Consider the following 24045-nt stretch of genomic DNA (forward strand, 5'->3'; position numbering starts at 1 on the left):
CTGCAGTCCCTCCCAAATCCCCTGAGCCCACTTATAATGGCCCATACCTAATTATGTCCCCCCATCCTGATGGACCCCCACTCTCCAGCCCCCCCACGCTCCCAACAGGGCCCGCCCTGAGCACTGGCCCCGCCCTCTCTTGCAGGGCCCTGCTCCCAGCCCCCATGCTGCAATGGCCTCACCCCAACCGACCACGCCCCTGGTGTGGGCCACGGCCTTGTATAGGCCACTCCCTCACAGCAGGCCACGCCCCCTGCTCCACACCAGGGCAGCACTTCTGTCCCGTTACAACGCAGTACAACCCAGCACAGCCCAGCATAGCCCAGTACAGCCCTGTACAGCCCACTACCACCCTATATAGTTCAGTATAACTCAGTACAACCCAGCATAGCCCAGTATAGAGCAATATAGTCCAGTATAGCCCAGTATAAGAGAGTATAACCCAATATAGCCCCGTATATCCCCCAAAGGAACCAAAATCAGGTGGTTCCGTCTGAGGAAGGGGAAGAGGAACAAAGAGCAGAACATGGCAGCAGGGGGATGGGGCACGGGGAGGGGGGCAGCAGAAGCTTGGGTGTCCCAGGGACCCCCCAGACTCCGGGAGTCTGCACTGGGGGGGAATGACCCAGCTGTGTGGCCTCCTACCCCTGCCAGCCCCATGGGGACCCCTAAATCTGTCCAGGCAGGGACCTCCCCCACCCACGTCACAGGGTGAGGCAGTGGTGACAAAAAGTGATACCCCAAACTTCCTGTTTCTAAACCCAAAATCACCCAAAGCAGAGGCAGTGGCATGGTGGGAACTTGATGGGGAGCAGGGGGTCCCCAAAATCCCTGAGGACTGGGGGGAAAGGGGTCCTTGGGGTGTGTGGAGGTTCTTTGGCCCTGGGGGAGGTCCCTGGGTCATTATGGGGGTCCCTGGGGTGTGTCTGTCTGAGCTGTGGATGGGGACATCTCTGGGCCCTGAAGGGAATCCCTGAAGTGTGTGTGTCCCTGGGGTGTGGACGAGGAGTCCTTGGACCTTGAGTGGGGATCCTGGTGTTCTGGTGGGGGTCTCAGGAGTGTGGAAGAGAGGTCCCTGGGCCCTGAGTGGGGTCTTTGGGATGGTGGTGGGGTCCCTGGGTTGTGAGTGGGATCCCTAGAGTGGTAGGGATCCCTGAGCCCCAAGTGTGGTCCCTCTGCCTCGAGGGGGCTCTCTGTGGTACCAAGGACATGCATCATCCTACTCTCTCCCCCACTGCATCCAGGATCTCCCCAGGGTGAGTCAGGATGTGCACCCCACTGCTGGTGACACAGGTGATGGCACCTGCAGGGCTCTCTCCCTATGGTTTCCGCAACTGCATCCAGGCACCATGATGTGAGAGAGAACAGCTCACTTTGAAAATTTAAAAGGTTTATTAAATCTTTAAAAAAATACAACAAAAGGACTACATAAGGAAAAATTTGCAGCGCTGGGAACTGCTCTTGTGGGTATCACGTGGCCAGTTCATCTTCAAGATGGCTGCTCAGTCTTTTATACTCCTGGGGGTTGCATCAGCCAACCCCAGCCCCTCCCAAAGTCTGTTAGTCAGCTCTTCTTTGCCATTTATTGGTGGAGACTGCTTTCTTGTAGCTTGATTGGAGGTTAGGTGTTGCCATGCCTCACCCCCTTAGCAACAAGCTTTTCCATTCCAAACTGCTCCATGGAAGGGGCACATGTGCATGCCTTCTCTCTCCCTGTCCTACACAACCCAGGCTGTCTGATGGCAACAATAGAGAGGGGGAGGAAAAGGGAACTATGGAGAGAACAGAGGACATTTAAACTACAATAACATAACTATATATCACTAAAGCTTCTCTTAATATTCACACAATATTCATCCCTTAATTGCAACAGCCAATCATCTCATTATCTATCTATAACAATGGGACCCTGGACTGTTCTGCTGCATCCACCGCTTCCTGAGTGCCGTGGGGGCTGCAGTGGATGACCTCTCCTCCACTGCCAAATCCCTCAACATCTCTGTCAAAATCTTGCACCAGGTGCCCACTTGTTGCAGAATTTTATTCAGACATGGCTTATAGAAAAGGCTATGATTACATACAGCTGGTTAAAAAGTAAAAGGCAGCTGTAAGCAGCAAGTTCTCAGGCTTTTTCCCTAACAACAGTAAACACCATGTCCTTGAGTAAAGTGATGAGAAAGGCATGGTGGAAAACATGGAGGCCTTGAGAATGGTAAATAACAAGTCAACAACAGGATGAGAAAAACAAGTATTAGCCTCAATAAGAAAACCACAGGTATTGGCAACAAAGTAGGGGTTGGTGTGTAATCTGTAACCAATGATGAGCTCAGGTTTTGCAATATGTATGAGCTTAATTAACACTACTATAAAAGTGTGTAAGCTGGATCAATAAATCGGAGTTCGAAGCTGATCAATTAGGATGTGGTCGTCTCCCTTCGCTTCCTAAAAGGGTGACCCCGACGTGATACGGCAACGCACCACGGAGGAGTGAAGACACAGCTCAGGTTCCGAAGCAGCCGGAACGGCAGATAAGCGCGGGGAAAAAAGCGGATAAAAAAGAAGCTGAGACGCGTCGTGCCTCGGGTGTCGTACAGGCGAGCCCAACCGATGCGTGCTGCACGGACCTTGAAGAGGCTGCAAGAGCTCTGACGATTTAGGTATGGAAAGGCAAGCAGCATATGATTTATTTACTGCCTTTTTACAAAAAAGGCAGGTTAAGGGGATAGATTTGCAGAAGGATTTACCAGGGCTATTGGCTTATGGCTACGATAGGGGTGTTTTTATTAACCCCCATACGGTTCACGAGTTAACGGAGTGGCGTAAATTCAGTGATTTATTATGGGAGGCTATTTTAGAGGACGATAAAACTGCCAAGAAGTTAGGTAAATTATGGCGGGTCCTTCACAATGAATTACTGCAGTTTCAGGCTGAGAAAAAGGCTGCCCAGCAGGCTACCGCTGCTCATGGGCGTAATAAAGATTACGATCAGGACAGGGGATACGATCAGGACAGGGGAATACCATTAGCCCCTGCAATGAGGACGGTTTCATTGCCTGCTTCGCCCCCCTCCTCTGCTTCAGCCAGCCAGGCTAAACACTGCGCTTCTGAGGCTTCCACACCCCCTGAACAACAGGACCCATGGCCGAGACCACCCGATAATCTCCCGAAAATCAATGAGCCGATCCCTGGGGCAGAAAACGACCTAGCGGGGGCTATTGCAAGGGAGCAGAGGTTGGCTTGGGCCAACCTTGCCAGAGACACTATGGAAAAGGGGGATGAGGAACTTATCAGCGCTGCTACCGAGCTGGCTTGTCCTGTTGTATTCCATCCGCAGGAGGGAGGGGGCATGCAGGCTACTATTACAGCCCTTGATTGGAAATTGCTGTCTCAACTGAGGTCGACTGTTAGTCAGTTTGGAGTGAAAAGTGAGCCAGCCAAACAGATGTTAGATTATATTTTTGATATCAGTCTCCTTCTGGTGAATGATTGTCGAGGATTAGCTAAATTGATCTTTACCCCACATCAGCAATTGTTATCCAATGCTCATTGACATGGGCTTGTGAACGAGTGTGTGGCGGTCCAGAGGCAGCCAGGAGACCCTCTCCATGGCATAACTGTTAATGAGCTTATGGGCCTGGGACCTTTTCTTCGTACTGAGGCACAAGCTTTGCTAGGGCAAGAGAAGTGCCGGGAGGCTATGCGGTTGGTCAGGCTTGCTATAGAGAGGGTAAAAGCACCAGGAGGGATACCCGTGTATATGGGAATTAAGCAAGGGCCAGAAGAGTCATTTGGGTCATTTATTGATAAGGCTGCTGCAGAAATTGAAAGGGCTGGGGTGCCAGAATATCTTAGGGGGGCATTACTCAAGGAGTGTGCTCTCCAAAATTGTAATTCTACTACTAGGAGAGTGCTTAATACTCTGGGTGCCAATTGGACTATAGAGGACGCATTAGAGAGGATGGCTTTAATGCCAACAGGAGCAGAAGCCTTTGTAGTAGATGCAATCAAACAATTAGGGCTAAGCTTACAAGAACAGGCAAAGACCTCTCAAAATCAGGTGTTAGCTGCTCTTGCACCTCTTCAAATGTCAGCAGCACTGCATCCAACAGCTAGTTGGTACCAAAAATGCCATTTGGACACCCACAATATGAGTGCCTGCAAGCAGAGACCGGGAAGCACGAACCGCAGTGACCACACACCAACTCAAGTCATCGCTGCCGCAACAGCACCCTCTCCTGTCTCCAACCCGGCATCACAGGGAGCCTCGGCTTGGAACCAGCAGCCACCGTAGGAGTTACGCTGATGACCCCGCACCCGCAGAAATCCCGACAGGGATCCACGGACCTATTGTTATACAGGGTCTAGCTGGGTGGTCTGCTGTTCGGAAGATCATCTGCGTTGGGATTATTTGTTTTGCCTGGCGTCATTGGTGTGGCATATATGTTATGGTGCATACTCCTTTCCCACCACTCCAAATTAACAAAGGACTGCGAATTGCTCAGCCGGTGCCACTTGAGCCAAATGACTAAGGGATTACAGACTATAAAAGGACAAGAGAGGGGGGGAAATGGTTTTGAATCCACTGGAGGACTCACCTTACTGGCTTTGAACCTTTCTGAGAGACCCAAGAAAAGGGTGGAAGTGGAATTTCAAGGACAGAAAGGATCATTTTCAGGCTTGCTCGATACTGGAGTCGATCCCAGCATTATTAGCCCTAGCCGTTCACCTCCTCTCCGGGTTCGCATGAATGAAAAACAGCTAACAGCCTTCTTTTCTTAGTCCAATTACCACCTACCATGCAATGCCTGATAAGGCAGGACATTATGGCTCAGTTGGGGGTGGTTTTAACCCTTTGGGGTAAAAGCCATTGCTTGGACCGTGGGTGGGGAACCTTGTGACATCTGCTATAGGGATATTAGGTGTACTTTTAATGCTTTTGCTTATTTTACCTTGTATTTTTAATTGTATTCAAAATATGGTCAGTAGAATGATAGAAAAAACCTGGCAGACTAACCTCCTTGTGCAGAAAAGAAAAAAAAAAACAGGGAATATGTTGCAGAATTTTATTCAGACATGGCTTATAGAAAAGGCTATGATTACATACAGCTGGTTAAAAAGTAAAAGGCAGCTGTAAGCAGCAAGTTCTCAGGCTTTTTCCCTAACAACAGTAAACACCATGTCCTTGAGTAAAGTGATGAGAAAGGCATGGTGGAAAACATGGAGGCCTTGAGAATGGTAAATAACAAGTCAACAACAGGATGAGAAAAACAAGTATTAGCCTCAATAAGAAAACCACAGGTATTGGCAACAAAGTAGGGGTTGGTGTGTAATCTGTAACCAATGATGAGCTCAGGTTTTGCAATATGTATGAGCTTAATTAACACTACTATAAAAGTGTGTAAGCTGGATCAATAAATCGGAGTTCGATGCTGATCAATTAGGATGTGGTTGTCTCCCTTCGCTTCCTCACCCACTGATGCCTTTGCCCACCTGCCATGGCTCTACACCCTTGATCTGAACCACAACCAGCTGGAACTCCTGGCCCCAAGGTTTTTCTGGGGGCTGTCAACACTGGCACACCTAGACCTGGCCCACAACAACATGTCAGTGCTGGCCACAGGTGTGTTCACCAGGCTGGGCAATCTGAGCACACTGTGGCTAGACCACAATCTGCTACAGAAGGTGGCCCCCAAGGCTTTCCGGCTGCTGCACTCAGCACGCTCCAGCTGTGGGGTGGCCGGCTCAGTGCACTGGAACCCGTGGCCATGGCTGTGGGGAATCTGACACACCTAGACCTGCTTGTCGCAGACATTTCTTTACAGAAATCCTTTCTTTCGTATTTCTGCATCTTCTGGAGGCCAGAGGCCTCAGAAGATAATGTAAACAATTGTTATCAGCTGCTGTGGAATGGGATAGGACGCACCTATTTTGATTGGTGATTGGTTCATGTTCTCATGTTTATAATTAAGGGCCAATCACAAGGAACAAGCTAGGGACAGAGTCCTTGGACACAACTTTGTTATGGATTTCTTTCTAGCTATTCTTAGCCTAGCTTGAGCAGTTCTGCAAACTTCTCTCTTTATTCTTTTTAGTATAGTGATAATGTATTATATATGATATCTCAATAAATTCAGCCTTCTGATCTAGAAACAAGATTCACCGTCTCTCTCTCACCAGCAGCGACCCACACAGGACGCTGTAATACCTGCTCAACCTGTGTGGCAACATGCTGTCAACACTGGGCCCAGGGCTGCCACCAATGCTGAGGGTCCTGCACATCTGCAACAACTCCCTGGGAGCTCTTTCAGGGACCACCCCTGGGGTGATGCCCCCAGGGGTGCATGTGCTCAACCTGTCGTACAACAACATCTCAGACCCTGCACTGCTCGCTCGCCTGTGCCTGAACAACCAGACATACCTGCACCTGGCTGGGAACCCGCTGGACGTGGTGCAACTACTGCATGTGGCTGGAGTATCCCCACACCAGGTGGACATGTCAGGGCTACAGGTGGGTGCAAGTGGCTTGGAATACCTGTGCCAGCAGCTGACAGGACAGTGGCTTCAGAAACTGCACCTGCAGTGCATGGGGCTCACAGCAATGCCCAATGGGGCTCTGGCCAAGTGTCCGGTGCTGGGTGCCCTGGATGTGTCTGGCAACCAGCTGCAGCAACTGGGCTGCATAGGGCGGCCTGCTGGGTCAGGCATAGGTGTGTCAAAACTGGCTGGATAATCTCCAGCTTGCAATGCAATCCCTACCAGGCAGGTAGACATAGGGTCTCTCGCTGCTGCAGTGGATAGGCATATATTTTCTTGTTGGAGCCTCCATGCCAGGGTCACCCAGATGTTTTGATGTGGCTGAGGGACTATCCATGTGCCTGTCAGACTGCTCAGCACGAACAGGATGACAACTTGGACAGGACTCATTGCAAGGTTGAGTGGGAGGTAGGTTTCTTTTCTAAAAAGGAAAGCCAAACATTTTAAAGCATATTAAAAGTCAGGGGTCTGCTGGAATGTAACCAGATTTTTTAGGAAGGTTTTCTCTCCTTTTTCCAGCGGCATCTTCTTTTCGAAGTGACAGCTGCTTCTTTTTCATCCCCTTCTGCTGGTGCTGCATTTTTAGGGACGAAAGGTTTTACCCACTTTTGGAGTATCCAATGCAGTCCTGCAGGGGTGGATACGCACGCATAGCCATGCCCCCAGGAAACGAGCTCAAAAGGACCTTTGGTTTCTGTTGGGAGAGTAGCTAAGAATTGGAAAAGTACAAGGCCATGGCTAATTCCAAGTCCTGCATCTGCAAGATAGCGTGTCCTTGGGCCTAGCTGAGTATGATAACAAATAGTGAGAGACATGAGAAAAGAGAGATGTAACCCCTAAGGAATGGGGAAGAGCTGATGTTGTGGTGTGGCCAGTGGACGGTGTAAATTACAGAATATTCATGAGCTTATTACTTGCTGTATAAGTGTCTGATGCTCTCTTCAATAAATGGAGCTTGCTGATCTCACATTGAGCGTCCCAAGTTTTCCCTGCACCCGACAAATGGCTCTTTCTGCAACAGGTTTCCCAAGTTTCTGGGTCCTTAATGAGAACTGGTGGATTGCTGTGAAAGTGATGCACCACTGGAGGACTCATGTTTTCAAACTAACAATTCAGAAAATTAATTGTAAACATGACTTTGCAGAGCTTTTGTTGTGGTGACATCCACACTGTTGAGCTGCTTTGCCTAGCCAGGATTTGTTTGAGCATCTGGTGGGCATGCTCAATTACAGCTTGACCTGTGGGGAAGTGGGGAATGCCTGTCCTATGCTCCACTCCCCACTGCTGGACAAACTCTAGGAACTCCTTGGATGCATACGCTGGGCCGTTGTCAGTTTTGATTTCCTTAGGGATCCCCAGCACTGAAAAGGCTTGCACCAGGTGTTGTTTGGCATGCACAGCCCTTTCCCCTGTGTGGGCAGAGGCATAAACCGCACCTGAATATGTGTCAATGCTGACATGCACATATTTAGGTGACCAAAACTGAGAATGTGTATAATGTCTGTTCGCTACACTTTGCAGCTCCCAAGGCCTCAAAGATTAACCCATATACACAGCCATGGCATGGCCTGGAGCTGGCAACTGGGACAGGTGGCCACAATGGCTCGAGCCTGACTCTGTGTTAGTTGGAACTGATGGATTAGACCCAGCACATTCTGATGGTATTGCTGGTGACTTAGCTTTGCCTGTTGGAAGATGTCCAGAAGACGTGCCATTTCTGCTGGGGTGGCAAGGGAATCTGCTTTACGATTACCTTCTGCGATTTCACCTGGCAAATCAGTATGTGACCTCACATGTATTACATAGAATGGATGCTCCCGCTGCCAAACTAAATTAATTAGTTTTGAGAGCAACCTGAAGAGATGCTTGTTCTCGATGTCTTTGAGGACTGCCTGCTCCGCCCTGGACACTACTCCTGCCATGTAGGCTGAGTCAGTGACCAAATTAATTGGCTCTGAGAACTTCTCAAAGGCTCTCACGACTGCAGCCAGTTCGGTGACCTGGGGCAACCCCTCCACAAACTCAACATCAGTTTCCCCGTGCTGAGTCTGGAGATTTCTTTAAGTCATCACTGACGTGTGGGACACCCTGGACGCGTCAGTGAACACTGTAAGCGCCTTGAGCGGCCTACAACTCCCTTTCTCAGGAGGAATGAGGTGGAATTCCTCATTAAACAATGTGTGACAGGGCATGGACTGATATTTGTCTACTGTAGCTGTCCAGAGATAGTTGGAGTGTCACAGACACATTTTATGAAAAATCCTTTCTTTAGGAATTTTTTCTCCTGAGAAGCTGAGTGGCCTCAGAAACAAAATGTAAACAATAATTATCTGCTGCTGTGGAATGCAACAGTTGCATCTTTGATTGGTCTCATGCAGTTGTTTCGAATTAATGGCCAATCACAGTCCAGCTGTCTCAGCTTGTGATCAGTCACAAGCTTTTGTTATCATTCCATTCCACTTCTTTCCTTTCAAGGCTTCTGATGAAATCCTTTCTTCTACTCTTTTAGTATAGTTTTAATATATAATTTACTTTTAATATAATATATATCGTAAAATAATAAACCAGCCTTCTGAAACATGGAGTCAACATTCTCATCTCTTCCCTGGTCCTGGGACCCCTGCGAACACCACCACAATTGGTGACTCTGAGTGACGAAGAATTCCTTATTTGGTGACCCCCAGAGGGACATTGCCACACTGGGGGAATCCTGAGTGTGTGGCATTGATGGTCACTACACAAGTGACCACAGAAGTGGCTTCTAGCCTGGAGCTGAAGAACCGAAGACCCTGAAGTTGGACAGAGTTCACAGCCAGGGCTGATCACAGAGAGAACCTTTGAAAAGTCTCCCAGACAGAATGTCCAGAAATCTTTGCAGCACTGAGCAGCCTGCTGAAGCCCAGAGGACACTGTTGCAAGGTACTGTTAACTCTTCCCTTCCTGAACATACTGCCCTTCAGACAATGTGGGCTGGGATTTGGCAGAGGGTGCCTACGGAGGCGGAGGTTCCATTCTCTCCCTCAGAGGAGAAAATTATTGCCCTCTGGATGCAATGGGGTCATGAAGACAGAGTTCATATGGAGACAAGCCATTACTATGAGTTTTTCAGATGGACAAAATTCCATGAGTTTTTTACAGATGTGGTGTATTCCCTTGATTGATACATAGGGGAATGCATGGAATTCAGTTTTGGGGAGGCTCTTTACCAGGGTTTTGGATTTCCTCAAAATTATATGGCATTCAAAACTCTCTTCAAAGTTTTGAAATGGAATGCAGGGGTCGTGCTCCCTTCCTGACATACCTAGCAGGAGGGACACCTGTAGAGGGACACTTGCTTCTGGTTCCCAGCCCCATCGCATCACGCCGGAGGGGCAAGGCTTTGCCCACAACCGAGGACAAGTTTTTTTATGCTTCTTTGGAGCATGCTCAAACGGACCCGCTTTCCTCCCCCCCCCCTCCTCCCCACTGTCCTCAGGGGGGATGTGAGTTGACTCCGCTGCCCAAACCAGAGCCACGGCCCCTGCCCTGGCTGGCACCACGGCCCCCCCCCACAGCCAGCCCTGCGGGAGGCTCCAGTCCCTGCGGCCCCGCCCCCGGTCCCGTCGTAGCCCGGGCTGGCCCTGCCCACACCCGGGTCAGCCCCGCTGCCTCCAGCAGAGTTTGTTGGCATTCCGATCGCGGAAAGCACCGCCTCTCACAGCTTTGCTCGTGTTGCTAGGCCACGCAATCGACTGCAGCAGCGACCAACAGGAGCCTGTCTCCGTGTTGGTAGTCAACACACTCGACAGCAGCGGTGATCAACAGCAGCCTGTCTCGGAGAGAGAGCATGTCTCCACATCTGTCTGCCAGCCTGAGGATGCCCCGGGGGCCAACCCCGAGGCCCCGCTGCACGCCCCGACTGCCCCGCTGCTCCTCGCAGGTCTGAGAGAGCCACCCGTTGCTCCAGTGGCAGTGGCGCCGCCCCCGCCAGCTCCGCGGATGCTGCCCGTCCCCGCGGCCCTTCCCGCAGTCGCCCCTCCAGCACAGCCCCTGAGGGCTCCGACCATGGCAGCCCCGCCTTCACCTGCCACGCTGGTGAAGGATGTTGAAGCTGAGAACAGCGACCAGCAAGCGGCACCGCCCCCACCAGCCCCTTCAGCGGTTCTGCCGCCTTTGGGGACCCCGTCCTCTGCCGCAGCGTCTGTGTCAGACCCTGCAATCAGGCTGCCCCGCAGCAGAAGCGGCCCAGCTCTACTGCTTACTGCTGGTGCCACAAGAGTGAACACTTTCAAACTTAGCATTTTTGTGGGACACAGCAATTTTTTGCGGGCCAATTCACGTTTGGTCGGGGGTTTCTCGCTGGAAGTTGGAATGTCTGCTGTCCCTTGCGCACCCCAGCGGCGTGGGGGAAGTGGCTCCCAGGAGTTCTGCCTCTGGTCCCCAGCCCTGAGAGGGTGGGGGATGGTACCGAGGGGCAGAAAGAAGGAACACTTTTTGCATTTGCATCGCAGAGGCAAGAGAAACAGTGGACAGCGAGCATCGCTTGCTTGCTCTGGGGACAAAGCCCCCCCAGATCCAGGGTGATGATCCCTGGGAAAGCTTATCTTCCCCAACTGCCGATATGCACCGGTGGTTCACGGGGAAGGAATCGTTCAGTCACACGTGCTGCCCAGGCATTGGCGGCAGGGTGGCAGATTATGAGAACATAGAGCCCTCTTTGCAGGCCATGTCTGGGCCGTTCAGTACGGTTCCCGGGGCCAGGCCCTCCGCCCGGCTGGCTGGTGGTTTTGGGGGCTTTGCTTCACTCATCAGGTCCTGGGCCACCATTCTGTGGGCCACGTCTGGGATAGGTCCATCCACGAGGGTCAGGGCCCCTGCAGGGCCCCAGAAGCTTCTCTCTGCTGCTGCTCTTTTGAAAAAAAAAAAAAAAAAAAAAAAAAAAGCAAACCAAAACTTAAATAAAAAGAGTTGAAAGAGCTAGCAGCTCAAAAGCATTGAAAAGCCAAAAATTAGCCTCAGACCAAATGGTTCAATAAAGGGCTGTGGTCAAGACATTCCAGAAATTTTCTCAAACTTGTTTGATAACTGTCAATGGATTTTTGATAACTGTTGATGATTTTCTTTAGCAGTTCTTTGTTTCAGGATTCTGCAAGCCTGTTTCAGGACCAAAAGGGACTTTCAGAGATGTCAAAGAAGAACATCTTCAGTCCATGGACTTTCCTGAAACTCAGATGCTTGGAATTGAATTTTCTTTGCATTGTTTTTGCATTTTCTTATATTGTAAGTTTGTTTTAGTGGTATGATAGAATTTTATGTTCTACAGGTGAAGAATTTCCCTGATCATTTCACATCAGCATTTGATTGAGGTTTTTGATTGGCAACAGATAAACCTCTCAAGTGTTCGTTCTCTCTTCTGCATGAGCCCGGTAGAAGAATTACAAACACATTTCTTTTTAATTTAATTTAAATAAAAAGGGTGACATGTCATAGAAATGTTTTATGAAAAATCCTTTCCTTAGGATTTTTTCCTCCTGAGAAGTTGAGTGGCCTCAGAAACAAAATGTAAATTATAATTATCTGCTGCTGGGGAATGCAACAGCTGCATCTTTGATTGGTCTCATGTGGTTGTCTCTAATTAATGACCAATCACAGTCCAGTTGTCTCAGACAGTCTGATCAGTCACAAGATTTTGTTATCATTCCATTCCACTTCTTTCAAGACTTCTGATGAAATCCTTTCTTCTACTCTTTTAGTATAGTTTTAATATATAATTTACTTATAATATATATCATAAAATAATAAACTAGCCTTCTGAAACATGGAGTCAACATTCTTGTCTCTTTCCTGGTCCTGGGACCCCTGCGAACAGCACCACAGTTGGAGGTTGGCATTGTTCTGGAGCAGGTGCTCAAACATCTCTTTGGTCAACCTCTCAGGAGAGTTCTTTCCCTCCTTAGAAAGTTTGCCTGGGAGGTGAATACATTGAAAGTCACAACTGGCCAGCTAACGCATTCTTACCCTGGCCTTTCAGATCAGCTGAGCTATCAGCTCCTGTGGCTGTGTGATGGTTTTGGATTGCTGGTGGGAAAGAAAGACCTACTCTATGATTAAGAGTGAATCCTTCTGCCCTTCTATCCATTGGAATATCAAACCATGTAAGTGTGGTAACTTTCCTAAAACAATGAATTTGAAAGGCAGCTCGGGCTGAATATGATGAGCCTGCCTCTCGGCCAAAGCCTTATTTTTTTTGGATTGCGTCTTTTGCCTCTGGGGTCAGTTCCCTGGGCGAAACTAGCTCTTTTTCCCCTTTCAATAAATTGATGGGGGCATCTAGGTCCTAGTTGGTGAGACCTAGCCAGGGCCTGACCCAGTTCAAAGACCCAAACAGGGAATGGAGATCTGCTAGGGTTTTGGCATCATTATCAATTTCCAATTTCTGCGGAACAACCATCCGCACAGTGATCTCCAAGCCCAGGTACTTCCAAGGGGGTACCCTTTGAACTTTGTCTTCCTGCAGTTGGAATCCAGCAGAGGTTAAAACTTTAACCACTAGGTCAAGTGTTTGCTGCAATATAGTGCCATCGGGGGCGCATAAAAGCACATCATCCATGTAGTGGAAGATGATGGCTTCCCTTTTATGGACGCGTGTTGGGAAGGATGAAAGTTTGACAAGAAAGTCTCACAGATATGTATGCTTAGCGGAAAGATTTTTAAATGTGGAGTCTGATGAAGGGATAGAGTTGGAAGCAAGTTTTGATATAGAAGAAAATAATTGCTGAGCCAGTCTTGCCTCCTAACCAAGGAGGCAAAGGGTATGTTAGTTAGAAGGGAGTTTATGGCTTCGAGCGAAGGATAAACCCACCTCAAACAAGAAGATGTTTTTACCAAGCAGAAAGCACAGGCAAGCAGGTCAGCAAAGTTGCTAGTAGAAAAAAGGCCTCAGAATTTTCCACTGCAAGAAAACTGAAAAACAACTTCTAGCTTAAACTGTAATGTACTAACTTTTAGTGATTGGAGAATAGTAACATGAATATGGTAATTATAATAGTTATGATAGGCTATAGATAAAAGTAAAGGTATAGATTGGTTCTACTGTATTAAGATGCTAAGCAAAGAAAAGTATATAATGCAATGTAACCAAAACCAAAGGGTGTCCTGGTTTAGGGCAAATTTGGGAAAGAATCTCCAAAGGGGGGCCCCTCCAGAAAGCAAACCAACATGGCTCCTCCCCCCAACCGGTTCGGGAAGAATTCCTCGGAAAGAAGTGGAAAGAACCTGTTTATTTAACAGGCACAGCACCCCCCAGCACACAAAATTAACAATACCAGATGACACCACTCTTTCACCGCTCTGAAAAAGATGACAAATTCAGAAAGTCTCTCTTGGGGGTGGTCACTTTGTTATCAATCCCTCCGGCACTGGGGCAGCTGCTGCAGGCCACAGGGTGCAAGCTCCTGGTGTTCCCAGGTTGTGGTCCAGAGCAGGTTCGAGTAGGTCCAAAAAAAAGGAAAGGAGAAACAGCCCAGGAAGAAATTTGGACTGTTTAGCTAAACTAGCTAATGAGCAGAAGCAAGAGCAAGCAGAAGCAAAGCAGAAGCAAGAGCGAGAGCAAAGCAAAAAGCAGAAGCAAAAAGCAAAAGCAGCACAATGTACTGCCCTGTCTCTTTGTCCCGCCAGCCATGGGGGAGCGGCTGATAAGAAACCCAAACAAAACTTTCACTCTTCAGACCCAGTCTTGAAGGAACAGAACATAATATCCAGCATAAACAGAACACATGAATGGGGATACAAGCATCATAACGTCACCCTAGGACAAGGGTCTCCAGGCCTGCCTGCAGCTGGAGCTGAGAGCTGTAGGCACAGGCTCTGTCATCCATGACCCTGGACTGCTGTAACCTCTTGGATGGAATAAACTGCATTTTGGAGAGCTGCCTGGAGTCCCACATCTCTCATTTAGGCTCTTACAGGCGCACACGGGGAAAGCAATGAAGCCACATACCACTGGCCGATGGAAGGACTGCATTTCATACATTGAGACAATACTTTCCAGTGGTAGCACTTCATTGGGGCTTCTCGATTGATGGTAGGAAGGGAGAAGGCAAACCGTGGAGCATCTTCTGGGTATAGGGGAATTTGGAAGAAACAGTCCTTGATGTGCAGGACAACCAATTGCCAATTTTAGGGAAGCATCGTTGGGGAAGACATCCCTGGTTGGAGTGACCCCATGTCCTCAATTACTTTGTTTATTTCTTCGAGATCATGGAGGAGCTGCCACTTATCCTTCTCTGGCTTTTTTATTACAAAGACCAGGGAATTCCAAGGGCTGGTCTCTTCTATGTGGCCTTTGGCCAATTGTTCTTCTATGAGATCCTTGAGTACCTTCAGCTTTTCCTTGCTGAGTGGCCACTGATTTACCCAGACTGGATTATCATCCAGCCATGTTAACTTGTGGGTAAGGTGCTTCACAGTGGCAGCCTTTAAAAATCCTGTGGTGTCTTAGGGATAACTAATTTGACCCCCCACTGGGACATGGTGTCTCTCCCCCACAGGGGAGCTTTGTAGTTGGTGACAAACGGACGGACACCGGCCAATTATCGGTCTGGCCCCTCAATTTATACAATGCTTTTTGAGATTTTTGCCAATGTGACTCCTCCTATACCTTGGATTTTACCAGTCAGGGATTGCAAGTCCCAATGTGATGGCCGCATCCTTTTGGGTATGATTGTCCCATCTGCCCCCGTGTCAAGCAACCTTTCCATGTGGAGATGGTCTGCTCCATGGGTTAGGTAGCATCCCATAATGGGTTTGTCCTTGCCAACCACTTCTGCCCAGTAGACACCTGGTTGCTTTGTCATCTACTGAGATTTCCACTGGAACAAGAATGGCCTGGGTGATGATTTGCCCCTTGGCCAAATAGAAGAGTGGCTTAGAGCAGGGTGCCAGGAGAATGAGGTTAGGTATGTCTCCCTTGATGGTCATGGGAGCCACCTCAATCTCCACGGGTGTGTGTGCAGTGTCCCCAGTAACAAAGTACTCACTGTCCAGTACTGTGTGATCTATTGTCAAGTCTCGTGAGTCCTCCAGCAGGTCCACTCCAATGACTGTCCAATTGGTAGAACTGAAACGAAAAGCTTTGGTAGTCACAAGCTTGAAATGCTTGTGAGGCCACCAGATTTTGTTAGGCAAACATTTCTTTTGCTGTCCCGCACCTTGCCTCCCTTTTTTCCCCCTTTTCTGTTTCAAGAGAAGTTTTGCCCACTATGGAGCCCGCTACATTTATATTGTGGCTCCAGGTGGGCTCGCGCTCTGATCCTAGTTTTTTTAATGGTTGCACCATTTTACTGATTTCTTGTGCTGCTGGCTTTGAGGACAGTCTCTTGCAAAGTGTCCTGGCTTCTTACACTGGAAGCAGATGATATGTTGAAGCTGTTCTGGTGACATCTGTTGCCTCCTCAATCCTGGTGATACAGCTGCTACAGTCTTTGGGTTTGCTGATCTTGGCTTTGTCTCTTGTGCACTGAACAGCTCTGCTTTCTTGGCACATGCTTCTATCATCTGTGCCAGCATAGGTGAAGGGTCAATAGGCAGTCTTACTATCACCCTGTGGCAAACTTCATTGGCATATCTCTGAGCCATCTCCTTAATTAATTCTGCCTGTGCCATGGGGTCTTCTACTTGTCTTTCTATTTGTCCATGAAGACGGTCAACAAACTGCAAGAAATTTTCTGAGTCATACTGTATAATATTAATATAACTACCCCTAGCTTCAACTATTGGTAATTGGTTAAAAACCTTTTCAGCAGCTCCCCAGATTTTATCTAGAATGAATTTGGATAACATCCGAGCTTGGTCCTTGGGGTTAGCCCATTGCCCCTTGCCACATAGATGCTCATGGGTGATATCATTCCCTTCTATATCTTTTACACCCTGGGTGCTTTGCTTAAGCTCCTCCAGGAGTCCCCTCAGGGATGTCTTCCAGGTGCTTTCCCATAGATCAAACTCTGAGGGGGTAAGGAGACACCAGAAGAGATCTCAGAGGTCAGCCAGAATGAATTCAAGGGATGTTAAAGTATCTTTCATTATGCCTTTAAAGAACTCACTGTCTCAGTCAAAATCTTTTGAGGCCTTGCATAATTATTTTTTGCTTTGGTAGGATAAAGGCTGATAGCCTCTAATTCCATTCTCCTTACCAGTATATGAGACAGGAGTGGCTGAGAGTATGGCTTCCTCCCCTCAGTTTTGATCCCCAGGGCTTCCCCCTTTGACTCCATTCCCATGGGACCCGGCAGGGGGCCACTCCCCCTATGGGAATCGGGAAGGGGACTGTCGCAGACATTTTTACACAGGAATCCTTTCTTTCAGATTTCTGTGTCTTCTGGAGGGCAGAGGCCTCAGAAGATAATGTAAACAATTGTTATCAGCTGCTGTGGAATGTAACAGGGGCACCTTGATTGGCTCATGTTCCTATGTTTATAATTAAGGGCCAATCACAGGTGCAAGCTAGGGACAGAGTCCTTGGACACAACTTTGTTAGGGATTCTTTCTTTCTATTCTTAGCCTAGCTTGAGCAGCTCTGCAAAATTCTCTCTTTATTTCTATTTAGTATAGTTATAATGTATTATATATCATAGATCAATAAATCCAGCCTTCTGATCAAGAAACAAGATTCACCGTCTCTCTCTCACCAGCAGCAACCCACTCAGGGCGCTGTAATAGGGGACCTATCCCCCCTCGGCCCCACCCTCGTGGGAACTGGGCAGGGGGGCGTGGGAAACAGGAACAGGAAGGGGGGTGGAGCTGTCTGGGGAGATGGTGCAACTGTGGGAACCAAGATTGCAACATGCAGAGATGGGGTTGAAGGATGACATCATGCAAGGCAGGAACATGGAGGGAGGGGAAGGGGTGTCTGAGGGAAGGAAGGGGTTGTGGGACCGGAAAGGGTTGGAGGAGGGGATAGGTGGGCAAAAGGGATTGTCAGAAGAAAGGTAAGATGGAGGGTCTGCCACGTGACTGCCACTATCCTGGATCCCAACCACATGGTCAGTACCATCTTGGATCCCAGCCATGTGGCTGCTGCAATTTTGGGGATGAGGGGGCCATCTTTGAAACTCACAGAATGCGAAAATTGGGGAGTAGCAACTGGGTTAAAGTGGTGTTGGGAAGGTGATCTGTCAGTCTGCACGCAACTGACAGAGCCAGAGTCCTGAGCAGGAGGTGGGAGGCCAGGGAAACAATGGCTTTGCCAGGAAATCTGTGTTTCTTGGGGTGCCTCGTGCATCCCTCTCAACTCAGGGGCAGAGGGTCTGGAAGGAGGGGTAGGGGGAACTGTAGGAGGGGAGGCTTGCTGTGACTGTCCCTTCACTTTCCTCTTAATTAATTCTTTTCAAATTTAAAGGAACACTCGGAGAAATTTGGATATTCTTTTGTCTCCCTGTTCTACTTCGGATGTTAGTAATTCTCCAATTTTGTCCCAGGCAGAAACAGAATTTACATTCTGCTGGGTAAACTGAGGGAAATGGAAAGACAACCAGTGAACAAACCTTTTTAACCGTCCTTTAGAAACTTTAATGTTTCCACTACCTAGGGTAATTTGAACTTGGGTATAAATGCCCCTCTGTTGCGCACAAAGCTGAGAGCCCATTCTGATGTTAAAAGGCAGTCTGCACTATTTTAATTGTTGGAGCGACAGAGGGTAGCACGGTCGGGACGGACGGAGATGAGAGATCTCTGAAGCCAGGTCGTGGAACTTGCGGTTTGTTGCAAAGGGTGTGGGCGCAGAGCCCTGCTGGGAGCTGCCAGCCACAGCTTGGAGCAGGCCCAAGAGAAGAGAGGGGTAGAGTGGATGAGAGGGTAAGAGCGTAAAAGCATAAGAGATTAAAAGGGGTAAAAGCATAGGAAAGTAAGAGCTAAGAGGCAAGAGCTAAGAGAGTGAAGTTCCTGTTACAATACAATAAATCATCTTCTGTGTTGAATATTCTGATTCTCACTAACCAACCTAGTACAACATACAAATCCTACAGCATTTCCATACCGCCTATAAGAATCACTACATTACCATACTGTGCTACATTTTAAACCCTAAAAACTACTCTTTGGACCCCTTCTACCAAGCTGGCAGGGTCTGCTCGGACCCTGGGACCTGCCTGCAAGCAGAAGGTCTTGCTCCATCAAAAGGGGATTACCTTCAGCCAGCCACACCGTTGTTTTCCTGTTGTTCAGCAACTAAGGGATCTCAAAGCTTACTTTCATTTCAATCTCGCTTATAGTTTCTATATTCTCAAAATCTTTTGCCAGACAATCATATTTGTAAGGCTTTCCTGTTTCATCTTCCCCAACACTTAATCTACCTTCCTTCACAACAAAGCACAAACAAAAACTGAAAGTGCTACAATGTTCACAGCCAATCTAGGGAAGCATCTGCAGTTTTTCCTTCCCCCCAATCCTGAGCTAAGAGGCAAAAACAGCATGCAAGCAAAAACGCGTGGCTTTTTAAATGTCTGCTGGTGGCTACATAGGCACTGCCTCAGCACGTGGCTGTCCAAGCAGGCAAGCCTGCAGATTGGCGCCGCACACACCCCCGCTGTTTGCTTCCGCCTGCACCCGTGAGCTGCTTGTGACAAAAGGCACGAGCCGCATTTTCCCCCCCACCCGTGCTCCCCTGTGGCACCGAGACCCGCTGCCACCCGCTGCACTGTGGAAGCCGCTGGCAGAGACTGTGCCACGGGTGCCACTCCACTGCACCGCTGCCTGCTTGCACACACAAAACCCTCGAACATGTGGCTGCACCCTCCCCTCGCTCCGGAACCCCCATCACAACCGTGGTTTACTCTGGGGTCCCCTGTGGGATTCACATTCTCTGAACAGAGAGACAATTCTTTCTCTCTCAGGTTTTTTCCTGGAGAAGCAGAGAAAAGAATGATCAAAACAATTCTTACCTCATTTGCTGTTCCTGTGTTTGTGCATAAGTGGAATGCATTATGGAAGATTCTTTACCTGAAGAGATTTGCTAATTGGATTCTGGTGTGAGTGTTTAGTTTTCTTGACCAATCTTTGCAAGCTTGGTCCTGATGGTCAGTCAGGAGAAAGTCACAAGATTTAGTTCAGTTGACTTCTTGTTCAATTTCAGTTTAGATGTAGTGTAATATAGTATAGGATAATATAGTATAATAAAGTAATTAATTAGTCTTCTGATATGGAGTCCTGCTCATCATTCTTCCCTTTGTTGAGAGGTCACCCCGCAAATCTGATAGTCCCCGCTAACAATTGCGGGGATAACTTACCCCTTCTGGGGACCTCGGTTGGCTGGAACGTCTGCAAGGAAGTCCTTTGTCCGGAACCGACCCGTCCTTGGGCTCAGGGTGGGCTTGCCAGTCCCCCCTTGTGAGTGCCACGGTACAAAAGGTGGCGGTGAACCCCAAGGAAGCTGGTGGTCCAAAAGGCTTGTAAAATCCACACATGGATATCCAGCTGCTGCATGAGGTCTCTGACCTTGCGGAAGACCCCACATGCAGGTGCCAGCTGTCGGTTTCACACCTCGTGGGGGGATCCGTTTGTCTAGCTCTGGACTCCAGAGAAACCAACAAGGACAAAAGCAAAAGACGAGAGGCGGTATTTTTTCTTAGGACCAAAATCCCACAGCTTTAATGTAGAACAACTCCAGGAGAGAATATAGAGTCCAGGAGGGGAAAGAGACCGTCCGTCTCATGGCAGGAGATTTTAAAGCCGGGGGAAGGGGGAGTGGAGGAAAGAAACTACAGTCAATGGGATACAACTGATGGGAGGGAGGGAGGAATCAACCGGGGGCCGGGGAACCAACACCGCAGGACTTGGAAGGGGGGGGGGGGATGGTGTATGGAGCAAACCATGTGATACAAAACAAACCACTCAGTGCAAAATAATAACTGAATAAACTACTCAGTGCAATACAACACTGCACCAGCTGGAAGACCTCAACCTGTGCAACAACTGTGTGGCTGTGCTCTTCCATGGCGCCTTCAAGGGGCTTGACCTGGGTGGGAACAACCTGCAGCACTTGGCAGCCATGGCATTACAGAGCCTCCCGCAGCATTGCTGGCTTTACCTGTACCGCAACCAGCTGTTGGAGGTGAAGGCAGCCGCATTCCAGTTGGTGCAGGTGACACTGGGTTTGCTGGACCTGCATGCCAATGCACTATGCTACCTGAGCCAACACCTACGGCAACTGCCGCCTTTTAGCTACCTGCATAATCTCTATGACCTGAAGCTGCAGGTGCAGCAGCCTTATGGGATGCATATGGTCCCACAACGCTTTTTCCAGGGCCTCAGTGCCTTGTGCTCCCTCTACCTGTCACAGAACTCGCTCTCGGCCATCCCTGCAGATGCCTTTTATGACCTGGCGCAGCTGCAGTACTTGACTCTGGCTGACAGCAACGGTGGGATGGGCCACCTGCCTGCCAGCATCTTCAAGAACCTGAGAGAATGGTGCAACCTGAACTTGGAGAGTGCAGGAGTGTGCAGCCTTGACCCTGAGGTCTTTGGCAACCTGACATGACTGAAGGAGCTGTGCCTGGCCAAGAACAATCTGCGTACACTGGATGTGACTCTGACAATGGGCCTCCCCGCCCTGCCTCTATCTGGACCTGTGCAAGTGCTCACTGAGTTACAGCTGTGTCGATGCCTGTCTGCCTTCCTGGCTGGTGCATGGGCCTGTGCAGATAGTCTACCTGTATAACTACACATGTGGTGAGATGGATGGGGCCTCCGCATACCTGCACTGCTTTGACACATATGTATGCTACCTGGACATGGGGCGGTACCTGTTTGCAGGGACAGCACTGTCTGTGCTGCTACTGCTGGTGCTGTCTCTGCTGCATCACTGTGGGTGCTGGAAGTTGTGCTACCAGCTGTTCCTGATGCATGCGTGGGCACATGGGCACTGCTGGTGGGAGCAGCAGCCCTACACCTATGACACCTTCATGTCCTACAACTCCAGGGATGAGCGGTGGGTGCTGGAGGAGTTGGCGCCTGAGCTGGAGCCCTGTGGCTCTGCCTGAACCACCATGATGTTGGCCCCGACCGCTCCACAGTGGACAACATTGTGGATGCTGTGTACAACAGACAGTACACTGTGTGTGTGGTAAGCTGTGGGTACCTATGCAGCAAGTGGTGCTCACTGGAGATCCAGATGGCCAGCTATTTCCTCTTCAATGAGCTGCATGATGTCCTTGCCCTCATCTTCCTCGAGGACATCCTCTTGGCCTTCCACCACATGCGCCATGTGCTGCTGGGGCGCACACCCTCCGAGACCCCCGCACAGCCCCTCTTCTGGGCAAAGCTCAGGTGTGCCCTGTATTGGGGGGGGAAGGGGGGAAGAAGAGGAGGAGGAGGACAAGGAGAGAGGGGGCAGGGAGGAAGGGTGCCCTGGAAAATCCAGGACCCCCAGGGAAGTTCTCCCTCAGGAAAGCAACTTTCTGCACCAGAATCACTGTTTTTTATCTGAGGAAGGTGTCCTGTGGAGTGGGGTTGATGGCAGCAAGGAGGAAGAGGAGAATGAGGAGAGGAAGACAGGGGGCAGGGAGGGAGGCTGCCCTGACAGGACTGGGACCACTGTGGAGGTTCCCTCTCAGAAAAGCAGTTTTTTGCCTCAGAATCACCGACTTTTCTCTTGGGAATATGCTCTGCACCTTGGGGATGAAGGTAACAAGAAGGACGAGGAGGAAGAGGAGGAGAAGGTGGAGGAGGAGGAGAAAGGTTGCCAGGAGAGAGAGCAGCTGCTCTAGAGCCACCTCACCATGGTGTAATGGGGATCCCCAGAGACATTCCCAATAAAAAAAAAAAAAAAAAAAAAAAAAGTGGTTTTGTCCCAAAACCCCTGATTATCATCTGAGAAATGTGCAGTTGGGATGATGGTAATGAAGAAAAGGGGAAGGAGGAAGAGGAAAAGAGGGAGGCAAGATGGACCTCAATGTTCAGATGCAGCTAATTGTCAGGGGCTGTACATCTTGGGGACCAGAACATCGAAAGAGCCCTTGATAAAACTAAAAATAGGTTCGCAAGGGGAAGAAGTTACCTTTTAAGTAGACACTGGAGCAGAAAGATCAACTATGCAGCACCTCCCCAAAGGATGTAAAATTAGTAAAGAAACTGCTCTAGTTGTGAGAGCAAAAGGTGAACCATTTAAAGTACCCATACTTGAAAATGTTGAAATTTAATCAGAAAATAAGATTTGTTTGAATTATTTGTTATTGATACCAGAAGCAGACAATAACTTGCTAGGAAGAGATTTGATTATAGCTTTAGGAGTAAATTTAGAAGTGAAACAAGGAGAACTACGGGTACAGCTTTATACTTTAATGTCAGAAGATGAAGGCAAAATTGATCTGAAGGTGTGTCACCATAAAGGGAAAATAGGAAAGCTGGAGATTGAACCCATTAAGATATAAATAAGTAATCCAGTCGTTCCCATAAGAGTATGACAATACCCTCTATCTTTGGAAGGAAGAAAGGGGACTTGCAAATACCAAAGGGAGAGGACTTGTTCATCATTAATTGATTGTAAGAGTATTAGAATCTTTGAGGGGTCCATCAGCAATAGCTGTTGTCCGTGTAAGAGGACATCAGAGGGAACGGATGTCCTCTATTGGACTCGGGGAAATAATTTGGCTGATGCAGAGGCACAAAAGGCAGCAGTACACTTACCGGTGTTTTTAAATAATTTGAGTAAAAGTGAGGATGAGACAAAGTATCAAAAATGCTATACCTCAAAGGAAATACAAGAGATGAAGAAACTAGGGACTAAGCTAGAAGGGGATAAGTGGCTTTTACCAGATGGTAGAGAAATGGTATCTAAAAGTTTTGCTAAAAGAATAATTCATCAGTTACATCAATGAACTCATTGGGGAACATGAGCACTAAGTGACCACTTTTTAAAGTCTTTTGGGCATATAAGAATATTTAATATAGCAAAACAGGAGACACAAAGATGCATTATTTGCCAGAAAATTAACAAGAAGACATCTAGACAGACCCCACAGGGAGGGAGAAAAACTGTGTACAGGCTTTTGAAAAGATACAAGTGGATTTTACCAAACTACTGAAAGTGGGAAGATGTAAGTATTTGTTAGTAATAATAGACCAATTAACTCATTGGGTAGAGGCCTACCCTGTGGCACAAGCAACAGCACATTTTGTTACGAAGATTATTTCAGAATAAATAATTCCACGATTTGGGAAGATTAGAGAGATTGATTTGGATCAGGGTTCCCACTTTCCCTCAAAGTGTTAAAAGAAGTAATGAAAGCTCTAGGGATCTCTTGGGAATATGATACCCCTTGGCACTCTCAGATTTCAAGGAGAGTAGAAAGAATGAACCAGACCCTAAAGCATCAGCTAGCAAAACTAATGATTGAAACAAAACTATCTTGGATTAAGTCCTTACCATTGATGTTGTTAAATATTCAAACAATGCTGAACTCATAGCATGGGATCTCCCCATATAAGATGCTATATGGGATGCCATATTCTCAAGAGATGCCGGTGGGAAATCCTATAGTA

General features: G+C 48.5%; 1 protein-coding gene across 1 annotated transcript; it reads left to right on the forward strand.

The window, feature by feature from the left end:
- Positions 1–1266: 1266 nt before the first annotated feature.
- LOC134431530 (chondroadherin-like protein) lies at positions 1267–22271 on the forward strand. The gene is given in 11 exon segments (XM_063179528.1): positions 1267–1349; positions 1902–2021; positions 5469–5701; positions 5704–5802; positions 6213–6684; positions 9440–9453; positions 10253–10674; positions 20432–21118; positions 21120–21519; positions 21522–21841; positions 21843–22271. Coding segments are annotated over 11 exon segments (3279 nt in total).
- Positions 22272–24045: the final 1774 nt, after the last annotated feature.

The sequence above is a fragment of the Melospiza melodia genome, chromosome W, assembly GCF_035770615.1.
Source record: "Melospiza melodia melodia isolate bMelMel2 chromosome W, bMelMel2.pri, whole genome shotgun sequence".
NCBI classification, from domain to species: Eukaryota; Metazoa; Chordata; class Aves; order Passeriformes; family Passerellidae; genus Melospiza; species Melospiza melodia.